This window comes from Belonocnema kinseyi, chromosome 10 (genome assembly GCF_010883055.1).
Source record: "Belonocnema kinseyi isolate 2016_QV_RU_SX_M_011 chromosome 10, B_treatae_v1, whole genome shotgun sequence".
Taxonomy (NCBI): Eukaryota; Metazoa; Arthropoda; class Insecta; order Hymenoptera; family Cynipidae; genus Belonocnema; species Belonocnema kinseyi.
Genome location: NC_046666.1, coordinates 76,671,698 through 76,691,930, shown reverse-complemented (window position 1 = coordinate 76,691,930; position 20,233 = coordinate 76,671,698). Strand labels below are relative to the sequence as shown.

Below are 20,233 nucleotides of genomic sequence, written 5' to 3'. Positions count from 1 at the left end.
AGGGAGCTCTTCTTAATATTTTGACACCAAAATCATGTCGATACACCTTACCGACTGCGAGTAAAGCCACCCACGCTTTAACTTGACAGACTGTACATTAACCGATTCGGATGAAATTTGGAATGTATTATTTTTTACCATTGTAATGAAATTCGTGGAAGGAAAAAATGTGTCAATTACAAAATTAGAAACATCTTAAGTGTTTTTATGACATTTTAAATCCCCCTCTTCCCATAGAAGATACCTTGAGATATTAATTGACCTTCCCCCTGCCCAAAAAAAACATAAAAATAAAAAACAGACATATTAATAAATATAAATTCACTGTTAATGAAATATTATTCATTATCAGTGCATCCCAAATGTAATTAGGAGGTGGGTTGGTTGAAAAACAGACCGCAGTGAATCTTAAAACGTTTTTAAATTAATTCACGAAACGAAAAATAGTTGTGATATAATAGGAATCTACAAATCAATAATTTAACAGGAAAAGACCTTTTTTGTAAAAAATGAAACGTCTACTCATTGGTAAAGGCCTTAATCTGATCTATAATTAACTTTTTTTTTAAGAAAAAATTCCAGTTTATATACTTAAGTGTATAAATTATCCAAATTCTTATTTATTATTGGTTGAAAAGCCGACTATTAAATTTTTTGTTAAGAATTCATCTTTTTCTGCTGAAAATGTTATTACATTGCTTAAAATCTTATTCTATTTTTGAAAAATCAACAATTTCGTTAAGATTAAATATTTTTTCGTTGGAAATTTAACGGTTTTGTTGAAAGTTCATCTTTTTGGTTAAAGGATTTAACTTTTTTGCAAGAATTTGATCTTTTTTGGTTAATTTAGCAGCTGTATGGTTAAAAATTAATCTTTTCTGGTTTAAAATTAAGTTCTTTGTTACAAATTTGAAATTTAGGGTTAAAAATTTAAATTTTTTGTAGAAAATTCATCGCAACTTGAACTATTTTGCTGAAAATTTATTCTTTAGTTGAAGATTCATTATTTTAGTTGTACATTTATTTCTTTGTCAAAAATTAATTATTTCAACTGAAATTTTAACTATCATTTTTGTTTGAAAATGTATCTTTTTATATTAACATTGCTATTTGTTAAAAATCCGTTCGTTATGGTTAAATTCAACTTATATTGTTTGGTTGGAGTGTCAATTGTTACATTTTACGTTAAAAATTCATATTTTCATTTTGAAAATTAAATTCTTTGGTTGAAAATTAAACTACGTTCTTAAAAATGATGTTTTTTTAGTTTCATAATTTAAATTGAAAATACATCTCTTTGGTTGAATGAAACTTTTTCATTAAAAATTTATATTTTCGGGTAGAAAATTCAACTGTATTGTACAAAATTCGTCTTATTGACTTCAAAATTTAAGGACTTGGTAGAAAATTTAACTTATCTTTTAGAAAATTAGTTTTTTATTGAAAAGTAACCTGTTTTAAATTTTTTAACAAAATACATCTTTTTGGTAGAGAATTAAACTATTTAGTTAGAAATGTAGGTATTTTGTTAACAGTTAATTTTTTGTTGAAAAAAAAACTATCTGGTTGTAAAGTCGCATTCTTGTTAGAAATCTCGTCTTTTTGGCCTGAAATCTCAATTTTTTGGGCGAAATTATTTTATTTTTTGGCCGAAAAATCTTTTTTCGTTGAAAATTAAATTCTTGATGAAAATCCGTCCTTACCCTATGAAAATTCGTCTCTTTTGGTGTCTTCTTGGTTGAAAATGTAACTATTTGGTTGAAAATGAATCGGTTTTGGTCTAGGATTCATCTATTCTGTTAAAAGTTCGTATTTTTTTATTCAATTTGACTGTTCTCGATTGAAAATGCAAATTTTTTCTTGGTTATAATATCAAATATTACAGCTTTTGTTGAGAATTAATTTTTTGTTGGTTAAAAATTCAAGTACATGGTGAAAAGTGGAACAACTCCCCCCAAATCAGCTTACGTTATTTTTAGATAACCCCTAAATAAATTCACGAACAAAATTCAGTCTGCAAAAATTACCGAAAATAGGTGGCTAGTTATTGTCAAAACTCACAGACTCATGGAAAGAGGGGTACGTGGTTCAAAATTTCTTAAAATAGCCTTACGTGATTTATGCACAGCTCTTACAAACTCTTCAAGCCATAATGGTATGACTGATTGTGAGCATCATAGATACAGAAATCCTTGATCTATTCAGATGTCGATTATATATGTATAATAATTCCTCCACTGAAACAGTTTCTAACCAATTTTGGTGGTAGCAAGATAGAGGCAACAATAATGCCCTATCGATTGAAGACTACCATCACTCCTGTAATTCCAGGACAAGCTTGAAATTTGCTTTTCATTAGTTTACCTTTACCTATACCTCAAAATGAAATACGATCCCAAGATACTGACATATTCTATGCATTTGAGATGAGGGAAGAAATGCTTCTCTTGATATTCTGAATCCAGTGTCTAAGTTCTTTGATTCCATAGACGTTGCCTGATTTTCTGGTTCTCTTTCCGCATCACTGATAGATGGGTTGGTTGAATCCATCGATTCTACCAAGTCCATGGACTGGTTTTGATAGGCCAATCGGTCCAGCGAATTGAACTTTGATCAACTCAGCCGAATAGGGTGAAACGATAGAAAACTGGAGACGAGATTTATCGATCCGTTAGCATCTAGTCTAGTGTGTGCACTGTGCATTCGTGGTCGATGCTCCAACGGATTTAAACGAGTCGTGCATAGAGATTGCGGTAATTCTAGATCCGGATTTTGTTCTACTTACTCCGCAATACGGATCTTTTGTTTTGCTCTCAGAAGTCTCTACGTAGAACTTTTTGGGAAATACGATAAGAGTTAGAAAACCACTACAGAGTCCTATAATCTCGACCGTCGTAAGCGAAATGATTGCACTACTAAGTGCAAAGTTGTTATATGGGCCTAATCAATTGAGTGGCAATTTCATAAAAGAATATACTTATTCGAACAAAAAAACTACATATGAAAAAACTCCGCGGAGTACCTACATGTATTTTAATATTTTATTTCATTATGTTAACGATAATCAAAGTTGCAAAATCAGACAAATGAAGCCAAGTACGGTCGGGTGATTTTCCCTTAAGCTATTAAAGAGATCGAACGAAGAATCCTTTTTTAGAATGACACGCATTCTTTTCCCACGTTTCACAAGTTAAATTTTTCAAGGAATCTGTTTTCTCATCAGCGAATAACAGAAATTCTCAACGTCTTTTTATTCTAGATACAGCTATGAATTAAACATTTTCAAAATTGAATTTTTTATCACAAAGGAACTTCTCCTTTGCTCGAATGCGAATTGAAACATAGAACTTCCGATTTTCGGTCAGGTGTCTTTCCCTTAAGCTACTAGAGAGATCGAAGTAAGAATCCTTTTTCAAAAATACACACATTATTTTGCCAGGTATTACAAATCCATATTTTCAAGGAATCTGTATTCTCATCAGAGAATAACAGAAATTCTTAACGTCTTTTCAGACTAGATGAGTAGATGGAGCTATGAAATAAGGACATTCAAAATAAATTTTGTTTCTAATCTTCTCCTTCGCTCCGCTGCGAATCGAACCCAGGACATCCGATGGCCGGTCAGGTGACTTTCCCTTAACCTACTAGAGAGATCAAAAAGAAGAATCCTTTTTAGAAATACACGCATTATTTTTCCAAGGTGTTAAAAATTCAAATTTTGAAGGAACCTGTATTATCGTAAGAGAATAACAGAAATTCGTAACGTTTTTTCAGACCAGATGGAGTTATGAATTAAACATTTTCAAAATTAAATTTTTTTCTAAAAAAGGATCTTCTCCTTCGCTTCGATGCAAATCGAAACATAGAACTTCCGATTGTCAGTCGAGTGTTTTTCCCTTAAGCTACAAGAGATATAAAAAAGAAGAGCCCGTTTCCAGAAATACACGCATTATTTTGCCGGGTTTTACAAGTTAAATTTGTCAAGGAACCTGTATTATCATCAGGGAATAAAATAAATTCTTAGTAAGTGTTTTTTTTAATAAAAGGAATTAGATTAATTAATAAGTTTATTAAACCATTTTTTTGTTTGATGAATAAAATAAATTGATATTCCAGAGGATAAACTAACAAGTAGCCTTCTCGCGTGGTGAAATATGAAAGCTTCAAAATCTCATATGAAGAGTATTCGAAACAATAGCGCCCTGCCACAGTAACTACCCTTTAATTTGCACACATAGATTTATCCAAAATTTTATAGAAATTGATCAATTGATTTTGGGCCTTGAAGCATATTGATGTACATAATAGTAAATTGTTGATAATGTCAAAATTAACTACAAAATATGTTTTATCGAAATCGATAGGTTGATTTGGCTACAGAAGCGACTGATGCCAATATTTGGTAAATAATTACTAAAAAAAGAAAAAAATTGAAGTATCATAAAATATATTTAAAATGCATTGTAAACTAATTCCAGAACATGATAAAAACTTTTTGTAAAAAAAATTGAGTTTATTTGGTAAAAGCGTCAACACTCTACCTCGGTCTGCTTTTATAAATCACGTTTTTCAATCTTCTTTTCTCAGCGGCTACAATTGCAAATTTATTTCGTCCTGATTAATATGTAAAATCATGAAGCGAGTTGTTATAGTAAAAATGTTATATACGTAGGAATAAAAGTATAGACTGTACACGACTTTTGTGGACCGAGTTTCTTTTTTGCATTATGAAATTTCGATCATAACGAAATTCTTCAATTTTCAATCCATTTTTTCCAAAGTCCTACAGTTTTTGTACATTATTGAGTTCTATAAACCTACCAAGTATGCTTAAGATATCACACATTAAGTAAGATATTCCACTTTAGTTTTTTTTAAATAATTCGTGGTACAGATAATAATTCCCGGTATTAATTTTTTTCTTTTCAGTTTGGCAGATGGCATTTTCCAATTTTGAATATTGGTCATTCACCAATATTATATTTTAATTGAATTTTCGAGATTCTGAATTTGGAGTACTTCAATTTGAAATCTTTGACCTTGGAAAGCATTTTGGTTTGAAAATTATTCATTCTTAAAGATATTAAATTAATAATTGTATAATTTCTAACAATCTTTCAAATTCAGCGATAACCTATACACCGTTTAACCTTTTAAATTTAAATATTAACATCTCTCTTTTTTTAATAATTGGGCTTTGTCATTTTTTCAATTTCTAAAAAATTTTCTCATTAAATTTCAGTTTTTGATGGTAAAAGGGAATTCAAATTTTGATTTAATCTAAACCTAATTTCTTTATTCAAATCTTTAAACAAAAATTATTCATTTAAAGGCTAATAGTTACTTTAAATTCGTATAAAATTATAATTTGTATATAATTTCAAATAAGACAAATTTCTTTTTAAGTTTACGAAAATATCTTAAATGGATACGCTGCTGTTGTATATGAAATATTAAACTCTTATTGTCGTCATGTATGCGGTATTACATTGTGAATTGTAAAGAAAATGGCTGGATTAATATATTATTCGGAAAATAATAAGAAATTTTGACAATTTGTGAAACTTGATCGACAAAAACTAGCACTTCTTCCGGGAGGTCGGAGTCAAGCACTGTCAGAATACTTCAAGTTGTACGTCAACTGGCAAGATCTGCACGCCGATGGCTAAGCCATGAATTACAATTACTCGGGAAAACTTGATTATTTCAATGACTTGGATACAAAAATTTCACTATAAGCTTTTTTAGCTTAAAAAATTTCATTATAGGCTCTCTCACTTTTTGAAATGTAAGAGAAAATTTACTGTATCGAACTTAGATCTTTGCTTGGCTCGCTTATCAATGCCAGGCCTGGACCAGACCAGACTGTGAAGATGATAAAAAAGGAAGTCGTGTTTTCATAGTTTGAATTCCTTATTTTCCATTATTTTAGATACCCTGTAACTTTTTCAAAATACATCCAAAAAAATTTGGTGATGGGACTTGAGATTTTTCTTTCTTGACTCGCTGATCAGCGCCAGGCCTGGACCAGGCCAAACTCTCAAGATGATAAGAAGGAAAGTCGTGTTTTCACAGTGATTTCATATTTTCCATCATTTCAGACACTCAGTTACGTTTTCAAGGTACGTCAAAAACAAATTTGGCGATGGAACTTAAGATTTTTTTTCTATTTGCTCGCTGATCAGCGCTAGACCTGGACCAGGCCAGACTGTCGGAATGATAAAAAAAGGCTTGTTTTTATACTTTGAATTTCTAATTTTTCATCATTTTGGACACCCTGTAATATTTGTATAGTATGTCAAAAAAATGTTCTGATGGAACTTATGATTTTTTCGTTCTTGGCTAGCTGACCAGTGCCAAACATGGGCCAGAACCGACCCTCCAGACTAGACGGTCTAGATAAAGTCCAATCTGAGCCAGACTGGCATCAGACCTGAGCCAGATTAGTTCTTCCAGACTAGACCGTCTGGATAAATCAAGAGCTGGGCCAGACCTGTAACCAGACTGTCCGGACATTTTTCCATACGGGTATGACCAAAAATTGATTAAACATTTATAATGTTTTATGAAATTGAATAAAATGGACCTTCAGCTACTCACGAGTACACCTAGGCGTATTCGTAAGTATAGCTGCAGGTACTTTTTTTGTATTTACATTTTCCTTCTGCATTTACTAAATGATAACACGATACAAATTCTTGCAGTTATATGTGTCAAGATGAACATGAATCGCTTTTCTTAACTGACAAATATTGAAATAACTTCCGAACAAAAATTATAATCTATATTATCTAGTTTCGAATATTTTAATTAAAATAGAGTGACTTTCTTATTGTCACTTTGTACAAACGAGGCACTCCTAAAACTAATCCCACCATATTCTTAAGTTCTAAAAAATAAGCATGCAGGTGGCACTTTGTGATATTACTCAAGACAAGTTCCAGTTTCCATATAGTGAATGGCCCCACTAATAATTCTATACATAAAAATTGCTTGACGGCATACTTTTTCCCAACTCAGGTGCGAAAGCGTTCGTTGAATCAAAAGTCTGGTGCGATTCTAAAAACACCTACTTGCCGCACTTAACTTTTGTTGTACTAGTGACTTCCATGTTGAATCTCCACATGGCAAGGTAATAGTTTCTCTCTCATCTTTATTTTCGATTATCCAAAGTTTTAAAATATACTATTATATGGAACTTCTTTGTAGTGGGACATAACATCACTCTCTTTTTATGCTATTGCAACTACTCGATTTGAGATTTCCATGGCCACCCAGTTTGTTTATAGAGAATTTGAAAAATCCCTTTCAGCTAAAAGGCATTTTACAAAAATTAGGTGATTATTTGAAATTATTTTGTCGTAGTTTAACAGAACGCACACAGTAGGCCCCAAACTGTCTAACTGTTGCATGTCATTCTAATAAATATTTTTAGATCAAAATGATCTACGTTTGCAAATCCAAAATTATTGAATCTCTATGGCTTTGGAATTTTTTCTGTATTTCTTTAGAGTTTAGATTCATATATTTCATACTTCCACTTTTGGAAGATTTACAACTTCCTTGGATCCAGAAATGACCAAAAATTACCAAGGAAGATTCCTCAGTCAAGGGTAAAGAATTTCAACTAAATTGTTGAATTCTCAAGCCAAAAAAGCGAATGTTCTAAGAAAATTTACATTTGTAGTCCACAAATTTGAAAGCATTTTTGACAAAACTGTTGCGTTTTCAATAAAATAATTAAATCTTCAACCAGATAATAAAATCTTAAACCAAAAAAAGACAAATGCTCAACCAAAAATATGATAGTAGGCTTTTTCACCAAAGTTATTAAATAAAACGGTACATTTTCAAGAAAATAGTTTAACGTAACTACATTACTTCAAAAAATAACAATAATAATTTTAAGCAAAGAAATCTTATTCTCAAACAAGTAGTTGAGTTTTTAACCAAATATTTGAATTTAACCAAATATTTATAGCTCAAATTAAATATATGAATTTTTAAGAAAAAATGTAATAGTAAAGTTTTCAATTAAAAAGATCAATTTTAAACTAAAATGGTGAATCTTCGTCTAAAAAATAAATGTTTAAGAAAAGTCCTAACTTTCAATGAATTATAATTAAATACACGACAAAAAAAAGAATTATCAATTATCAATTAAGAATTATCAACAAAATATTCATTAAAATAGTGCATTTTTAACAAATTCATTGAATTTTTCACTAAAAAAGGCAAATTTTCAACCAAGTTGATCAATTTTAAACTAAAAACAGTACTTTTGTAGTCAAATTTTTTAGATGAAAAACATGAAAAACATGCACTGCCCTCGCAAGTTTAAGCGCGCCTGGGGCGCGCAACTGTTGGATCTCGCGCTTCGCGCTCGATCTTTTTGCACAGACTTTTTAAAACTAAAGGTGTAAGTATCGAAAAAAGTAATTTGGTGATTGTGAATTTTCTTTTGTTAAAGCTCCTTTGACTTTAACGAACACATTCTCATCACGTATCTCGTGCTTCGCACTCGTATTGGTTTTAAAACAGACGAAATTTCATTGTCCCGTTTAAAAAAATGCGCATTCTTCTTAAAAAATTTGGTTATACAACGTTTTATTGCAACTTTTGTCGCTTTTCCATAAATTAAATTTGTTCATTTCCAATGTTTTATTTATTTATTTTTATTTATATATATATTTTTTTAAAATGCATTATTATATTTGAGAATATTCAAAATACTGTGAAAATGTTGCATGAAAACATGTAACATTATTTTGTATGCTGTTAAAATTTATTTTTTGATTTATCAAGAAAATTCAAAAAGTTCTTATGATAATCTTCTAGGGCATTAAGAAATCAAACTATTTCTTTTCTTGCCACTCTTTTATATCGTCCGTTAATTGGCTTAAAAGGTTCATTTTTATGTGTTTTTTTGGAATTTTGTAAATGCTATAACTCTCATAATTTTTAATTTTATGAAAAAAGTAATTGGGATAAATTGTTCGCCTATTTGAATACTATGAATATCCGTACAGAAAATGATTGAATTTTGAAAAAAGCTGTCTCAAAAATTTTCAAAATACGCTCACTTTTTGAATTTTTATCCAAAATGGCTGGCTAACGAGATTGAACTTTATTTTAGGACACTTAAAGATTATACCAAAGGCCAATTCAATCTGTCAATTCTTTCGAAAGTTATCGTGCTGACAAACTAAAAATCTACAAGAAAACATACACAGAAAAATGCACAAACACACAGACACGCATTCACAGAGAGACAGTTTTATTCGTAAAAACCTGTTTTTTGGATTCATGGGGTCTCAAAACGTGGACATTTGACAAGAACGGGGAGGGTGGGTCAAATTTTACACAAATTTAATATTTTCTCTTGCTGAGAATGTAAAAAGATATAATTGCGAGGAAAAATTGAAAATTTTAATTTTAAACATGGGGATGAATTTTCGCACTAAAACCATGTATCTTCGAAAAAACATGATCTTTTCAGAAATAAGTTAAACTTTAATCCCTTTATACTTTGAATAAAAAACAGTTGATTTTAACCAAAAAGTATGAATGTTCAACCAAACAGTTGAATTTCAAACAACAAAAGATGAAATCAATCTTCAACTGAAAAAATAAAAATTTCATACAAAAGAAATTAATTTGTTAACAAACAAACAAAAAAACGAATATTCAACTATAGCCATTTTTTCTTTCTAAAGGTGTTTCTATGGACTTACACAATTTCACCTATTAAGTCTAAAAGCTTTACAACCTCCTAGAACCAACAAGGAAGCTTTCAGAGAATTTTCAATTTGTGGGTGAAAGAAAAATTCCAATTTTCCTACATTGGGCTATGAATATGATGGGCCTCGAATTTTTGTTACCTTTAAAAATGTTTCTTTAGATTTATTCTAAGTAGTTTAAGTTGTACATAGTTTAAGTGCTATTCGAAACTTAATGATTTTTCGTTAAAAAATGTAGGAAAGTGCTGTGAAAGCTCAGTTTACAAAATTGCGTGTACATGTGGACGGTTATGACCTAGATTTTGCATATTAACTGACCTTCAACAGTTGCTACTCATAGAAATTTATGACAGGCAATTGATCTGCGAATCGGATCATTTTGATGTGCAATCGGCTAATCAAATTACAAATTCCGAATCTGTATAAAAGCGTTGCATATCACTTTGATATTTCGGGGAACTATTAATCAACTCGCATTTAATGTGTATAGAAACATGAAGGTACGGCATTGTTGTCAAATTCTTTTAATAGTATATATGTTATTCATACCCTTTCCTAGAATATCTTTAACTAAGTTTAAATTTGTCGTATTTCGAATCCATTACCTGAAACCGACATTCATATCAATTACAAAACTATATCGACAAAAACTTTGGAACATTTCTAAGTCCCGAAATTTAAAGAAAATTCTAATTTCTTGTTATTTTATCATTGTTGTATATTCAAAACTTTATTTTTACTTAGTCTGCAGAGATTGTACTATTAAAGTAACGAGAAAGCAAGGAAGAGAAACACAATGGTTCATTATCCAGTTTCTCGTACTCTTTTTCCACTTGCAATTTAAATTAAGAACTCTTTTTATTATTCCAAGCGCGTGCGCTTGAATAAGGTACCACTCATTTCCTACTTTCCAGCAATTTTAATCGTATACTAGTGCATTAAGCTGAGTGTGTTTTCTCTCAAGTATTTAACCTTTTTTTCGCAGAGATGTGAGGAATGATCACGTGGGTTATGGTCGGGCTGCTCCTGGCTGCGGAAACAACGTGTGGCAGAAACGTCGTCTCCGAAAATGGGGACGGGAAGGACGAAACGAAGCAGAAGAACGGCCTGAAAGCAACTGCTGCTGACGAGGAGGATATCTATCGTGAGTTTATTAATTCTTTCAATTCCATTCTATCCACCGAGGCATCGATGATTTTGAAATTAAAATGTTGATCAATTATTTATTACATATTAGGGGCCGTTCAAAAACTACGTCACTTTATTTCAATAAACTTTTCTCTGCACATACATGCAGAATCTTTGTTTGGTCACCATTTACAGACAAAATAAGTAAAATCGCCAACATCGGTGAGCAAAATGCCTTTACTGGTGAGCAAAATGTTTGCCATGGTTACCAAAACATTTTTCTGTCCATTTTTAATACTAGTGCCATCTAGCATCGTAAACGGTTATTTTCTTAATATCTTGATGGGTCCACGCAAAGATGATATCTTCGGTCGGTGATATTATATTCGATGTCTGTAAGCAATAGGCAATCGCAGGTATTGTATTATAATTTGCAAAGAAAAATATTCGATACACGAGGCCTCATGGGCGGGTTCACATTCGCAGTGAGCAAACCGCTCATTTGGTCTCACGTATCGAAATATACTATTTACCCCCTCCCCTACTTTTACACAAACCATCACACAAAGCTTCACCCCCCCCCTCCCCCAATGGTGAAGTTAAAATACCAATACCCACGGTCACTTTTAAGTCAAAATTTGTTCTTCAATTTAATTTAATAAATGTCTAAAAAAACATAAACATAATAATTTAACATACTTCTCAGTCTAAAATGATCTCAAAAACAAGGGAAATTGAGTGATTTTGCTTGTGGCTAGAGGAATGGTAGAAGAATAAATCTTTTCAAACAAAACTAATTTATTACGAATACCATATTCAATTCAATATAAAATTCTTAAGATTTTATGTCAAAATATATTGCAGTTTCAAGAAAAACGTTTAATTTCAACCAAAAACGATTTTTTCCCTCAAAAGAGATAAATTTCCAATAAATTATTTGAGCCTTGAAACTAAAAAGCCAATAATTTAAAAAGCAATTTACTTTTAAAACCGATAATTAACCGAATATAAATAACCGAATAATTTTAATAACAAACAGTTCCATTTAGAACAAAATAGTTCAGTTTTCAAGCAAAAGTTTCAATTTTCAAGAAAATGATCGCCTTTTCAACTTACAAAGATGAAATTTCAACCAAATGTTCGAATTATTATACAAATAGAATTAGATAAATTCAACCACAAATAATTTCATTTTTAACCTAATAGTTAACTATATAAGCTAAAAAAAAACATTTTTTATTACAGGGAATTTTCAACCAAGACTTTTTCTTTTACAAAAATTTAATTTTCGATTCAAAAAGACAAATTTTTACCAAAACAGTTTAATTTTTAACCAAACAGTTGAATGTTTAACCAACAAAGATAAATTTTCAACCAAATGTTAGAATTATTATACAACAAACAAGAATAAATCTTAATCAAACAGTTGCTTTTCGAATGAAATAGTAGATTCCAAGCCAAAAAAACGAATTTTTTAGAAGACGGTTGAGTATTATAACTAAAATTTCACCCAAACAAAATTTCAATATTAAATGCAAACCAGTCGAATTCAACCACAAATATGAATTCTTCAATGAAATGTGATAGATGATATGCAACCAAAAGAGATTTTAATTTCAAATAAAAAACAGTTAAAGTCGATAAAAGTAGACGAATTTTCAACCAAATCCTTCAATTTTCAATCAAGCAAGATTAATTTTTAATTAAAAAGTTTTGTTGTTAACCAAAAAACTTAAAATCTATACTAAAGGTGATGAATTTAAAAACTAAAAGACAAAAGAGTTGACGTTTCAACAAAAAAGATCTTTTAGTCAGAAGAGAAAAAAGAGTGCAGCTAAATTGTTGAATAATCAAACCAAAATGTTTGAGTTTTGAATTCTGAATATCCAGCAGCAGATTTCGATTGAGCGAACCCAAGATCCTAAGTGCCACCCATTTTATCAAGGTCCAAATATTTTGAATAATTTATACCCGCCATATTGGATCCGCTATTTTGAATTTCGAAATTTCAACATAAGATTTGAAATCAGCACTTTCAAAAACCTAAGCATCATTAATTTTATCAAGGTCCAGACATTTCTAATAAACTATGTCTGGAATATTGGATCCGCCATTTTTAATTTTAAAAATTCAAAATCAGATTTGAAATCAACGACCTCAAAAACCTAAGTATCAATAATTTTATCAAGATGCAAACATTTCTAATAATCTATGTCCGGCATTTTGGATCCACCATTTTGAATTTTGAAAATCCAACATCACAATTCAAATCGACGACCTCAAAAACCTAAGTGACGCCAATTTTATCAAGGTCTAAGGATTTATAATAATCTATAACCGGCATATTGGATCCGTTATTTTGAATTTTGAAAATCCAGCATCAGATCTGAAATCAGCTACCTCAGAAACCTAATAATCATCAATTTTATCAAGGTTCAAACACTTCTAATAATCTATATCCGGAAAATTGAATTTTCAAAATCCCACATCAGATTTCAAATCAGCGACCTCAAAACCCTAAGTAACACCAATTTTATTAAGGTCCAAAGATTTCTAATAATCTATATGCGGCATATCGGAACCGCCATTTTGATTTCGAAAATCCAAAATCAGATTTGAAATAAAAGAAGAAAAGATTTAGGTAATCCAAATTGGGCTTATGCCAGGAATGTCATGTAGGGATCAAATATTCAGCTTAGGTCAGATAACAGAAAAAAGTTTCAGAATAGGAAAAATAGTTTTCTGTGCATTTGTTGACCTATAAAAAGCTTTAGACAAGGTAGTTAAAAGTTAACTTTGAGAAGTCCTGAAAGAGTACGGAGTCAATAGATGGCTCCTACAAGCAATAAAAACAATATATACGGGTAGCAAAGCGAGTGTCAGGGTAAAGGGGAAATTGAGTGACTGTTTCGATATTATTCAAGGAGTTAGACAAGGATGCGTTATGTCTTCATGGCTATTTATATTCTTAATGGACAAGTGTTCAGGAATGGCCATTTTCGACGAAGAAGGTGTAGATTTCGAAACAGTAGGGTTACGTAAGTTAGCGTTCGCAGATGATAAGGTTATTATGGCAGAGTCAACCAAAGACTTGTAGAGAATCTTAAACAGACTTGATGCAAGCATGAAGAGCCTGGGCCTCAGCATTAATGCAAATAAAACTTAAACTATGGTATTCGAAGGAAAGAGTGAGAAAACAATATACAAGATTGTATTAAATGATAAGAGAATTCAACAATCTGATAAAATTCATATACCTTGGTAGCTCATTTACTAGGGACGGAAAGATAGATGAGGAGTTAGATAGGCCCCTTATCAGAAGTAAAAAATATTTGAAATAAAGACAAAATGGCAATACATAACTATATATGTGTATCGAATGTACTATACGGTTTAAAGACATGGACCTATCAAGAAAAAGAAAAGAGTAAAATTAACGCAATTGACATGAGATTCCTGCGCATAATATGAGGGAAAACTCTGATGGATAAAGTGAGTAACGATATAATTCTCAAAGCGTGTCGTGCAGAAAAAACACTAGTTGACACATGGCAAAGAAATCGGTTAAGATGGTTTGAGCATGTTGAGAGAATGCCAGATGAACGACTAACGAAACAAGTGTATCAAGGTAAAGTAAATGGCAGCATTCCCGAAGGCAGACCGCACAATGAAATCGGATGACTTTATATCATTTTATTTTGATATGCCTACACGTGTATCATGATGCAAAAGTTGCGCGACTGGCAGTGAGGAATTTTTAATAAACCAGCCGAAATTGACGAAAAGCTTTTACTAACAACTTTAAAGCAGTTATTTCAATAATAATTATACCAGAAAAAAGGTGATTTACGTAAGGACCGAAAAGGACTATGAAAAAGAGTGTCGGGTAGCCTCAGTCACCGTTACAATCATAATATTTGTACAATTTATCGTACCTGAACAACGGTAAATGTAACTTTTTTTTATGAAAGCTTCAATATTTTATTCATTAGATCAAATATCATGCATTGCAACTTCATCACCAGCTAACGTCACTTCATTGTGTGTTTAGAAGAAAACAATGGCACCAAATGTATAGTACTAAAGTATATTTTTGTCATATTTTCGTCATAAATAAATGGTGTCGCGGTACGGTTTGAGCTCTCCTCTCATGACTTTGATGGCTATCTTAGGGGTAGCGCTGCTACTGATAGGGTTTCCCATGCCAGATAGGCTTAAGACGAAGAGGAGAGGGACTAAGTATAACACCAAAACCCATAAATGAGATTGTCAGGCAGATCTCACTTATCAAACAGCTGGCCAGCAAGAACATCTGCGTCAAACGGTAAGCAGTGGAGCAGCAAGTGTGCCTGCTGAGGATACTTTGGCTAGATTAAGCTATTTGCAGCACACCACCTCGACAGAAATACCGTGGGTGAGCATCAATTGGGATACTAAAATGAAAGAGGAATTGGTGCGTCTCTATTACGTGAGTGCGAAATTTGAAACGAAAATGGAAAAAGGATATAATTTAAGAATGCAATTTTCTGCAAAGTATCCTAATATACAGAAAGTCGCACTAAGAGCAATGGAGATCAAATAACAGGTTGATTTGGCGTGGAAAAACGACGGCAATGAACATCAGTTAGAGGAAGCTGCGTCATACGGTCAAGCATAGGCAATTGATGTTCTTCCTCAACCGATAGATGATCCAACACCACCACATCCTCCAGAGGTGGATGGTCTCATATAACCAGAGGCAGAAGCAGAGGTTCAGCAATAAAAACAGCGAAGAAAATGGACATACCATATGAACAGAGATGTTATGCGCCATTATTCTTTGGCAGAGAAATGTGGGCAGAGTGTGACGAGAGAACATCAAACACTCTTTTGACTTAAATACGCAGAGCTAGCCACAAAAATAAATAAGCAGAATCGGACAGATCAGAAAAGCTCAATATCTGTAAACGGATTGCTTTCAGCTGTTGAAATAGCTGCTATCAAAATCGAAGTGGAACAGCAGCTTCCTAATGGTGAACTCGCCTTGGAAAGCGTGGACAATGAAGACTTGATTGAAACTGAAGAAATAGGTGCCAGGGATAATGAACATCATTTACCGGATGCACTAGAATCTCATCCGGATATTAACACCGACTATATTCATAACGAAATCCAAGAAAAACTACAGCACCTTGAAATGAATTTTGGTCATGCTTTACTAGAGTTCAGATATGTAGAACCAACACTAAGGCAGTCTCTGTCCAAAATGTATTTGAACGTAGCATAAACTTCTTTAGAGGTGCAAACACTTGTATACTGTGCAGCTGTGGCAACCGTTAGTTTGTTGGGCCGCAAAACTAGGCCTGCAAATGCATTTTATTTCCCAGCAAGGGATCAAGATCTACCATAAAAGATCAGGTTGGATATGGATCTCAGCAAAGTCAGGTTCAAATTGGGTCGATTAACTTAATATAAAAAGCGAAATAGAACAAGGAAGCTGATAAACTATGTTACTAAAATGATCCACTTTCGGCACAACGAGACCATTAAAACCAGCAATATTGGATGAGATCATGGACTTCTCACGACAGAGACTTAATGTTTTTACTGTTAGTTTGCGTCCGTGAAGAAAAGTAGTGCACGAAACCAACAAAATCAAAACTTTCAGACAGATGAAAGAAGGTTCTATAGTGAACTGAGCTTAAAGTAAAATAACCAACAAGACACCGAAGTCCCTTAATTGGATGATATGACAAACTACTGGTCAAGTGTTTGGGGAAATATTAATAGATGCAATTTGAACACTGTGTGTTTCAAACTGTAGAAGCAAAGGGCAAGCAATAGTCTTGAAATGCAATTGACAAACATCACAGCTTTGGACATGGTGCACTTCTGGTAGAAGTACCTGATCATTGAACACCCAGATCTGATGCCCGGCTTTAAGCTCCAGGGTACTATGTATGTGTTACTCAAAAAACCAGACGCTCAAAATCCATCTGAATTTCGACCGATAGCCTGTCATTCAACAATTTATAAATGTCTTATAGCTATCATTGCAGCTTAGGTATATTCTCATTGCGATGACTCACGAGGCTGTAAAAATCTAGTCACTATCGACGCTATTATCATGACACAAGCTCGTAAGCATCAAAGGAACTTACACATGGCATACATTGCCTACAAGCAAGCGTTTTCTTTCGCGTCGCCTGACTATTTGCTTGAAGTCTTAAAACTTTACAAAATCTGCCCACGCATTATTGACTTTCCATGTCATGCGATCAAACTCTGGGGTACAAGAATCAAGTATTTTGATCATGGAAAATCAAGGATAACTAGATTAATACGCATTACGACTGGTATATTTCAAGGAGGCTCCTTCAGTGATCTATGGTTCTGTTTAGCGTTAAACCCCTTGACCTGAAGATGTACGCTAGTTCAGCCCAGAAACTGCATTAAGTAATCGATGTCACAAAGCAGTTTTCCAATGATATCCACATGGAGTTCGGGCTAGATAAATTCAGAACAGTGCATTTAGTCAGAGGGGAATTAGAGACCGCAGACTTAGAGAATGAGTTCGGAAATGACATCAAGGTAATGGCTGCAGGCGAATCATATAAATATCTGGGTATTCTTGGATCTAAGGGTATTCAGCATACGATAGTTAAGACAAGCCTAACGACTGCCTTCACTACGAGTCCCAGATTAATTATGAAGAGTTTTCTCAACTCGGCAAACAAAATCAGGGCAATAAACACATATGCCATCCCTACACTCACATACTCCTTTTGGCTCATCAAGTTGTCTAATACAGACCTTGAAAAGTTAAACAGAATCGTCGGCGTAGAAATGACGAAGCAACTAATGCACCACAAAAATTCAGCGATTGAAATGGTAGTTCTACCACGACATATAGAGGGTAGGGGCTTTGAAGATGTCAAAAAACTGTGTAAGTCACAAATTACACAGTTGAAGAACTATTTTAACAGCAAACGAAATGTTGCGCTTTACAGCACCATCCGTAAAGCGGATCTTGACTGCATGCTCTTGAGTGTTTCCTCAGATGGAGTCGTGCATATCAGGCAGAAACCATAAAGGAATTAGAAATACAATGGAGGCAGAAAGCTATCCACGGTAAGCACCCCAAAACGTTAGATCAACATGAAGTGGATAGTGAGGCATCCAATATTTAGATAGGAAAGGGTGTTCTGAATCCAGAGACGGAAGGATTCATCATTACGATACATGACAAGTTTGTCAGTTCCAGGAGTTATCACAAACACGTGCTACATCAGGATACGGTTGAACGGTGCCGATTATATGGAGATACCAACGAATCCATCGAGCACATTATTAATGGCTGTCGCGTAATGGCTTAGACAGAATATACGCACAGACATAATGATGTAGCAGGCATTACACATCAACAACTTGCCCTCAACCCAGGAGTCTTAAAAGAATGGATACATTTCCATAGATACATTCCAATGCCCGTTTTAAACAGCGAAGATTACATCTTATATTGGAATGTTACTATCCAAACGGATCATTAATATCCAGCCAATCGACCTGGCATCGTGATGCGAGAAAAAAAGGTGTAAGAGTCAACCTATACAACCAAGATCCACAATTATAACGAGTGAAGGCATGAAGTACAAATCATATGGAGGAATGTGAATCATGCATCTATACATCCTATTGTGATTGCCGCTACAGATAATGTGCACGCAAGATGCACTGAACATCTTGAACATTTAGGAGTCAGTAGGGTATTGGAAGCAGCTCAGAAGGCGGTTTTATTAAACACCGGTCGCATTGTAAGAAACTTTCTAGACCATCAGGAAGTAAGCGACTGAAAACCTGTAGAGTGGCAGATTGTAGCTCTAAGAAAGCATCCAAGGATTGCTGTTGTCACCTCCTTGGCTCGCGGCCGCTTGTAATTGTATACCAACAACATCATCGCAAGAATTTTCAAACATCGTATTGCAATGACTTATAACATCCTAATCTCATCACTCACTTGACTTAGTCCGTAGCTATGATGCAAAACCGGGTTCACCTGAGTAAAAGCTTTGAAGAATAATAATAATAATATTAGGTCCGGGGTTCGATCCCTGAGCCGGTACCTCTGGAAATTTTTCAATCTACCTTTACCGAGGTTCTGGTAATTCGGAACCCACCTTAAGCTGTAGATCCCCCCATCGTGTACTTGACTGCAACCCAGTCCGTCAATGATGGGGTAAAAACCAGTCTTTGTCCAATATGTCTGGGCAGACTGCTCTCATCAGATCACTTGATTGCATTATAAAAATGCGTCCGTGATTGATGATATATACCGGGAGAGCCTCGTGCAAAATGATCAAATAAAAATCCAACTCTAACCAAAAATGCCTTCGACATATTGGGCAGTATAAGCCTGTGACTACATTTCGCCACAGAAATGTTTTTTGATAAACTTTAAGAAATCATCTAGAGCTGACTGTTGTCACCCTAAACAGTCGCAGCCGCTCGTAATTGTATACCTACAACATCAGCCCAGGAGGATTCAAGCATCGTATTGGATTGACTTATAATATCCTAATCTCATAATTCGTTTGACTTAGTCCGTGACTATGATGTATAACCGGGTTCACGTGTGTAAAAGTTTGCAAAAAGGTTATTCGTTAGTCCTGGTCAGAAGTTATTTAAATCAAACATGAAATAAGCGAGGAAAAAAGGCTACCTGAATGTGACATATTGCAATAAAACAACGGTGATCTTCGATTTAATTTAATTGAAAGGTTCGAATACTAAATATCTGTCAATTGGTTGTTATAAAGGGACATTTTCTGAATTCACATCCATAAAAATTAAAATATTTCATTGCGCGGTTTTTTTAAAGTTATTTTTTCGCATGAGATTAACTATAATTTTTATTTATTTTTAATCCACTTATTTTTTACATTTTTTATAAAAAAATTAAATACATATTAATAAAAACATCAAATAAATTAAATAATATATAAATTATCAAGAAACAATTAATTTGTAACAAATATTCATCTTTTTTTAAGTAACAAATCTATTTTATAACTTTCTGTATAAATTTCGTTTAAACTAAACATGGCGAGAGTTCAACTCGCACATTGCGGCCAATAATTGTCTTCCATAATCTGAGTTATTCTTATCAACTCTGTACGCGTATCATTTTTGTACAAAATTCTTCCACGTCAAAAGAAACAATATGTATTTTAAGAGTTATTGAAATATTTAAATCTAAGTAGCTGTTTTTACATGTATTTATATATTTTACGAAGTCTGGATCTGAGTTAGATGCAAAACAAGTTTCAACAACTTTGTTGAAATTTTGAAAAGCTACAACATACTTCAAACAACCTAATTGACATTTT

The 20,233-nt window shown here is 33.0% G+C and overlaps 1 protein-coding gene across 3 annotated transcripts in view; it reads left to right on the top strand.

Annotated features, from left to right (window-relative positions):
• Positions 1–20,233, top strand: part of LOC117182306 (ly6/PLAUR domain-containing protein 6B-like) — a 224,124-nt gene that overhangs the window by 177,970 nt on the left and 25,921 nt on the right. For all 3 annotated transcript variants that reach the window (XM_033375453.1, XM_033375452.1, XM_033375451.1), the window contains exon 3: positions 10,726–10,884. In XM_033375453.1, the coding sequence (XP_033231344.1) occupies positions 10,737–10,884 (148 nt within the window). In that variant the 5' untranslated portion in view covers positions 10,726–10,736. The remainder of the gene's footprint in view (positions 1–10,725; positions 10,885–20,233) is intronic.